The 7,795-nt window shown below is 44.9% G+C and overlaps 1 protein-coding gene across 1 annotated transcript; it reads left to right on the forward strand.

The window, feature by feature from the left end:
• The first annotated feature begins 174 nt into the window (after positions 1 to 174).
• Positions 175 to 6,207, forward strand: yipf6 (Yip1 domain family, member 6). Its single transcript, XM_061744267.1, has 2 exons — positions 175 to 710; positions 5,196 to 6,207. Exons 1-2 carry the CDS (start codon positions 381 to 383, stop codon positions 5,535 to 5,537), a joined length of 672 nt encoding a protein of 223 aa, XP_061600251.1. The 5' UTR covers positions 175 to 380; the 3' UTR covers positions 5,538 to 6,207.
• The last annotated feature ends 1,588 nt before the right edge of the window (positions 6,208 to 7,795 follow it).

The raw sequence follows: 7,795 nt of genomic DNA on the forward strand, positions 1-7,795 counted from the left end.
TTGTATTACAGAAAATAAAGGACTTTATCACAATTTTCAAATTTTCTGAGACAGTCCTGTAGTGTGAGTTTTTTGAAAGAGCCAGAAGATGGCAACAGTGCAACTACTACTACTAAGTGGATGCAGGCTGCCGTAAAACTCCAAAGAAGAAGCAGATTTCCGGAAGGAATATTTCCGGGGTGTCCGTGAACGCAGCAGGCGGATGCGGACGTAAACAAGCTCAGTGACGTGGAGGAGCCAGAACCAGAAAACTGGACCAGTAAACCAGAGAACTGGACCAAAGTCTCCGTTTTACTTCAATATTCCCGTTAGTTCTGCTGTGGTAGTTTCAGGGGAACTCCGGGACTCCGCTACGTGGTTAGACCAGCTCTCCCGGGGACATGGAGGCCAGTAAGCCGTTCCTGGGGCTGTCGGACGTGTCCATCGCGGAGGACACCCCGGTGGAGGGGGACATCTCCGTCCCGCCGGGCCCGGCCCGGGGCGGGGAGGACGGCTTCTCCACGCTGGACGAGCCGGTGAAGGAGACGGTTCTGCGGGACCTGCGGGCCGTGGGGACCAAGTTCGTCCACGTGCTGTACCCGCAGCGCAGCGCGGCGCTGCTGCGGGACTGGGACCTGTGGGGCCCGCTGCTGCTGTGTGTGGCCCTGGCGCTGCTGCTGCAGGGGGGGGCGGCCGGGGACCAGCTGCAGGGGGGGCCGCAGTTCGCTGAGGTAGGTGCTAGGACCCGGGGGAGAGGGGGGGCCGGGGACCAGCTGCAGGGGGGGCCGCAGTTCGCTGAGGTAGGTGCTAGGACCCAGGGGCGCATCCAGAAATGATTCCTGGGGGGGCCCAGATGGGCTGGAATTCTTGGGGTGGAACCACAACTAAGGCCCAATCCCAATACACCCCCTACTTTCTACCACTACCCCTAAAAAAAGAAGCCACAATTTTTAGGGCCCTTGAAATCTTCCCAGGGCCCTGTCCCAATACTCCCCCTACTCCTACTTTTCAGCACCACCACTAAATTTAGCTTGCTACGTCACTGCGTGGTTTACGTTCGGGTACGTAAGCGACTGCGTAGTTACGTTTGCACATACGTCACACCATATCAGGAAGCTGAGAGCCAAAAGCTGTTTTAATTTCAGCTGTAGTGCTGTTAATATGCCACTTTATTAAGTTTTAATATTTTTTCAGGCGTAAAAGTAACCGTTAAGATCCCCAACCTGGGCTCAGTTTATCCAAATAACGCCTGTTAAGACATTTGAAGAGCCGCCGGCTCGGAGCAGCAGCAGCTCACGGCCGGGTCAACCTGCGCCGTCGTCCCGGGGAGAAACCTGCAGTTCTGTGGAGAATTACCGCTGGCTGAAATAAATCATTTAGGAAGATAAATGTTGGTTTAATAGATGAAATCTAACAGTTGTAGCTAGCTACGCCTGTTATGAAATTTGCTCCGATGTTTTCGGGATGAGAACAGCCTGCCGGCTCGGGACCTGATTTATGGTTCCACGTTAAATCAACGCAGAGCCTACGGCGTAGGCTACGGCGTACGGCGTGCGTCGCCGCGTAACCTACGCCGTAGGCTCTGCGTTGCAGAGCCTACGGCGTAGGCTACGGCGTACGGCGTGCGTCGCCGCGTAACCTACGCCGTAGGCTCTGCGTTGGTGTAACGCGGAACCACAAATCAGCCTTTATTCTGGCGTGATCTTCGCAACAATGACCAAGCGAGTGATTATGTACATTCACTGAGTGAATATTATGAAAGTAAAATATATATTTCTCGCTAGAAATGTTTTATGCAGAAACTAACTCAAAATATTGATTTTATTCACAAAAAAATAAGAAATGTCTGCCATGTTTTTTTTTTTTTTAATTCAGTCTGCAAATGACGACGAAAAACATTCTGGGAAATTTTTCTGGCCCTAGTTCAGCTAGTGTGCATCGGAAATCCCTCGATCCGTAGGGCTAGATTCATACACACTAGCCCTCGTTATGTCCACTAGCCCTAGATGCAAAGAGGAATTGGGACACCACTACCCTCACGGGAACGCGCAAAATTTAAGGGTAGGGATGAAAAGTAGGACTAGGGGGGGATTGGGACTGGGCCTAAAAGCCATCATTACAGGACTTTATTATTTATTTATTTATTTTTACTTCCTAACTTGTCTCCATATATATTAATAGTTAATACCATGTTGGTAAGAACCTAAAGCATATATATATATATATATATATATATATATATATATATATATATATGCATACCCATTTATTTTTTTTAATTATTATTAGGCTCAGAAATACTTAAAGAAACAGACGATAGATTCTATGTGACCTTTTTTTTTATTGAGGCCAGTTGGGTGGCCAGCAAATTTGTAGTGGGGGCAATGGCCACCCCTGGTCCCCCCCCCGGTGGCGCCACTGCAGATATCTGCAGCTTTGTTGGATCCATATGTGTTTATTGTTAGCTTTATCGCGAACAACAACAAATCACCATCAAATTAAAAGCGTCAAAATATCAAAAAAGCAAAACAATTCTCATCCAGAATTAAGAACAGCAAAATAATGTGTTGGAGAGGGAACAGGAGGAAGCAGAACGCTGATTTAGTCCTGTCCCTTCCTCTCAATATCATATCATATGCCATAGAAAATATAAAAATTAAAATAAGAAAAGAAAGAAAAGACAAAATAATAACAAAAAATAAATACATGCAACACAAACAATTAATAAACAAAGATCAAGGCATAATTAAACTAGCCTCCTACAATAACCTAAACTCCTAATGACTGGAAAATGTAATTTTCCAGTCACTTCTTTGATGATCCATGACCAGTCATGAATGCAGGCAGTTACATTTGTATTTGTGTTTATAGAGAAAAGCCCGTATCTATGTAGTTCTGATGAACAATGAACCTGGAGAAGCTTAACTCAGCGTCACGGTGGGAAATGGTCATGTAGAATCTGCTTTGTGTTTAGAGTCATGTGAAAACGTAAAATCCAGCACCATTTTCACCCATCGTGTGATGCTGAAGTGCGTTGAGATTTGAATTGAAATGGCATAAAATGTAATTGCTGACAAATGACAATCCTTTGTAGTTTAAACTTCATTCTGATGCCACTGCAGACGACTGAGAACCTTATACTAAAACAAAATATCTCTAAAAGCCAGCAAACTGGCTGCACATGGATGACAACATAGAGGCAGACTAAAGGAGCATGAGAACATCAACCAACCAAAATGAGATCTAAACAACAACACAGTCAGAACACATAGAACAACGTTTAAACAAAACAAACCTAGACTAATACGAAATAAATATACTTAAAGGGCTACATAGGGATGGAAAATAGACGAACAATCGCATCAAAAGACAGTGCGTCCAAATGCCATACTAAACAGTATATACTCAAAAAGTATACTTAAGTTTGGCACACTTTTGAGTAAATATCAGTAGTATGCATTAATTCAGACGTACTATTAAGAGCTACACGGCACTTCCTGCCGTTGGGAGGGGGAGTTGTTACCATGGTAACAACCACTGCAGCAGTAGCAGCACCGCTCTTTCCCGTTTATTCTGGCCCAAACAAGATGACATTATATCATATTATTATATACGAATATTATAATATTAATATTATTATACTTAATATTATACTTATGACATATACGTATCACTTAGCAACCAAACACCGCTGCATTGCATTGTGGGAAGTTTCTGCTCAGCTAGTGTCCATCAATCCACACTAATACATTTCTCCAGAATGAGTATGTATAGTACATACTATTGTGTACGTACTAATGTTTCGGACGCACTAAAAAATCTCACATACTGTTTTTGCTACTCATTAGGGTGGAAGTGTGGGATTCAGACGCAGCCATTGTAAAATATAGCGTGCAAACCCAGGTCTAATGATCACGCTTTTCCACTAGAACCTACTCAGCTCGACTCAACTTGCCTTCGTTTTCTTTTCCATAACAATTTAGTATCTGGATCAGAAATAGGAGGTTGGAGAAGCTGCTGTGACGTATTTGATTGTGTATCTAAAGGAAGAAGACAACAACAGTAAAGATGTAGAACCTGGAGGAGATGATAGATGTGCTGCTGGATCTGTGGCTTGTGTTTGATATCAAGTTAAAAAATGAGAGAGAGAGAAGCTTCAAGCAGCAACGCTTTTTAATTTTTGTTACTTTGTCTTTTGGCTGCTGAAAAGTCAGCTGGTGCCGTGAGCAGCTATGAAGAGACAGAGCTCCTGGTAGATCTGGTCGTTCCTTATCTCCGTCTAGATCTTTTTAATTCTCTCCTCAGCACCAGGTTTATGAACATCTGCACCTCAGAGTTGGATCATGAAACAGACTTTTGCTGCCGTTGCTGGTTGAATAAAATGAACAAGAATCCGTCAGAGTCTCTTTCTCTGATTTCCTCCTCCTGACTCAGACGTCTGACTCCAACCCCCCGACCAATCGGTGTCCTGTAGTGTGATGATGTCAGATACAGCCGACTCAGCAGCTTAGAACCTCAGCAGAATAGATACAGAAAAGTATCTACTCTGCACGTTAGACCCCTGGTGGGAAAGAACCAAACCGAGTGGAGGAGAGTCGGGCTGAGTAGGTACTAGTGCAGGAGTCGGCAACCCGCGACTATTTAGTGCCGCCCTAGTGGCTCCTGGAGCTTTTTTTTCTTCTTTTTTTCCTTTTTTCTCTTTTTTTTCTTCCTTTTTTCTCTTTTCTTTTTTCCTTCTTCTTTTTTTAAAATTTTTTTCCTTTTTTCTCTTTTTTTTTTTTTTTTTATCTTTTTCTTTTTTTTTCTTCTTTTTTCTCGACATTTCGACTTTTTTCTCGAGATTGTCCTTCAACATTAATCTCGACATTCTGACTTTTTTCTCAAAATGTTGGCTTTTTTCTCGACATTTAAATTTTTTTCTCGAAGTACATAATGAAAAAAAGATCTTCCCCCAGTTATAACTAATATAGAAACATGCAGCATGTGTTGTCTTCATTCTAAGGCTTATACAAGACTTTTCATTTTTTGCGGCTCCAGACATATTTGTTTTTTGTGTTTTTGGTCCAATATGGCTCTTTCAACATTTTGGGTTGCCGACCCCTGAACTAGTGGAAAAGTGCCATAACATTCCTGTCGTTTCAAGACTGTGAAAACAAATCCCTGATTGACCTGTTTCCAGCTTGTGTGACGGTGAATCCCTCCGTTTCCTCCTCCAGGTGTTTGTCATCGTCTGGTTCGGCTCCATCATCATCACCCTCAACTCCAAGCTGCTGGGCGGGACGCTGTCCTTCTTCCAGAGCCTGTGCGTGCTGGGCTACTGCATCCTGCCGCTGACGGTGGCCATGGCCGTGTGCCGGCTGGTGCTGCTCGGCGGCTCGGGCACCGTCAGCTTCGCCGTGCGGCTGGCCGTGGTGGCCGTGTCCTTCGGCTGGTCCACCTTCGCCTCCACCGCCTTCCTGGCCGACAGCCAGCCCAGCAACCGCAAGGCGCTGGTGGTGTACCCCGTCTTCCTCTTCTACTTCGTGATCGGCTGGATCATCCTGACCTTCTCGCCGTGAGGGGGGGGGACCTGACTGAGGAGTGAAGGAACTCGGACAGAACCCAGACCCCCTGGACGTTGGAGCGCACCGAGACCCGCGGGACACCAACACATCCAGACTTCCTCTTGGACCAGGAGTTGTTGAGACTGTTCAACGACAAACCAACCTGCTCCTTTTCTCAGTTTGTCTCCTAGTCATGTAGATATGACTAGCTACTGAATGTTTGAACAATTAGGGCTAAAACCATTTCCTCCTTCCTTCTGTGTCTTTGTGAGTGTCTTTGTGTTTCTCCATTTTAGAGTTTGATTTGATGGGGTTTGGGCGTCTTAAGGACATTTTTGGTCGATTCCAAGATGGCTGACAGTGGAGAGTTGGCGCGAAGGGCCGGCGATCCTCCAGGAACGCTCCTCCTGCTTGTTTCTGCCTTCTTTTTTTCCAGTAAAGTAATTTATTCTGTTGCGGTGGGAGGAAACAGTTTGTTGCTTTATTAGTTTAACACCACAAACTACTGACATATGAATCAATTCCAGCTATTTAGGTGTTTTTTTTCCCTGGTTGGTGAAGTGAAAACAGCAATAACGGCGTTGGGTATTTCTGTTCACCAGTTCTGAAGTACCGGAAGCTGCCCATGAAATCTTTTTCAGCTTTTGAAGAAACCAGAAAGGTGAATAAAACTATGGGAAAAGAAGCCTCCTGTTTGGGTTTGAGTTGCTGTCTTTGCTCGTGTTTTTCAACATTTGTTGGGTGTGACGGTCTCTGACCGGAAAGATGGATGTGGCAGGTGGCGCTCCACTGGTCCGGGTTTGAGGTGTCCAGGTTGTAAATTTAGGATGCTTTCAGACCTGTGGCCCGTTTGTTTTCTTCCGATTCAGGGGCTAAATCAATACAGTTGTTCCGTTTTTCGTTTGTGTTTACAAGGCAACCGTCTGTAGCGGTTCAAAGCTGTTAACAAATGCCATGCGCGAACCAGCTTTTCTCTCATTGGTCATAAATGAATGTGGAAGGAGTTTCCTCTTCCGTACCCCGGGAAAAACAACAATGGTTAAAACCCCTTTCACATACAGGACTGTCTCAGAAAATTTGAATATTGTGATTTTCTGTAATGCAATTACAAAAACAATTAAAGCTGCAAATAGTGATGAACGGGCCCTCGCGCGTGCAATTTGCACCAATTAAGGACTCAAAACTAAGTCCGATGACACCACCCACGACTCTTTATGTCAAACCATTCCAAAGTTATAGCAGAAAATAGGAACAACCAATCAGAAGAAGGGGCGGGGCTAATTTTCACCAATTATGGTCAAGGACTCAATACCGAGTCCGATGACACCACCCACATGTCTTTATCACAACCCGTTCAAAAGTTATGGCAGAGAAAAGTTTTCCGGGGGGCGCTGTTGAACCGTTAGGCCACGCCCATTAATGCAAACCATGAAATATAAAATGTATCGCCAGGCCTGCCTTGCATGCAAAATTTGGTGACTTTTGGGGAACTATCAAATATGGACCAATCTGATGAAGGGAGGGCGCGCGTTTTGGCGTCTAGCGTCACCACGGTAACACTTTTGAAAGAGAAAAGTAATGCGTGGTGTCGCAGGATGGAGACGCAGATTTTGATGTATAACACATCTGGGTGCACGTCACTGTTCGGGCCGTATTAACTGTCGAAGGAATGGCTCATATTGCTCCAAAATTACGCGATTAATTCAGAATGTTCAAAATGGCCGACTTCCTGTTCGGTTTCGGCCATGGCACCAAGAGACTTTTCTTTTAGTTGCGACATGATACAGGTGTGTAGTGATTTTCGTGCATGTACATCAAACCGTATTGTGGGGCTTGAGGCACAAAGTTTTTTCTGTCTGAACCAATCAGATGAAGGGTGGGCGCGCTTTTAGGCGTCTAGCTTCGCCACGGTAACGCTTTTGAAAGAGAAAAGTAATGCGCGTAGTCACAGGATGGAGACGCACATTTTGATGTATAACACACTTGGGTGCACGTTACGGTTCGGGCCGTATTAATTGCCGAAGGAATGGCATTAATTGCGCCAAAATTACACAATTAATTTAAAATAGCAGACTTCCTGTTCGGTTTCGGGCATGACCCCAAGAGACTTTTCTTTAAGTTGGGCCATGATACAGGTGTGTACCGATTTTCGTGCATGTACGTCAAACCGTATTGTGGGGCTTGAGGCACAAAGTTTTCTAGGGGGCGCTGTTGAGCCATTGAGCCACGCCCATTAATGCAAACCATTAAATATCACATTTTTCACCAGGCCT

This window comes from Cololabis saira, chromosome 16 (genome assembly GCF_033807715.1).
Source record: "Cololabis saira isolate AMF1-May2022 chromosome 16, fColSai1.1, whole genome shotgun sequence".
Taxonomy (NCBI): domain Eukaryota; kingdom Metazoa; phylum Chordata; class Actinopteri; order Beloniformes; family Belonidae; genus Cololabis; species Cololabis saira.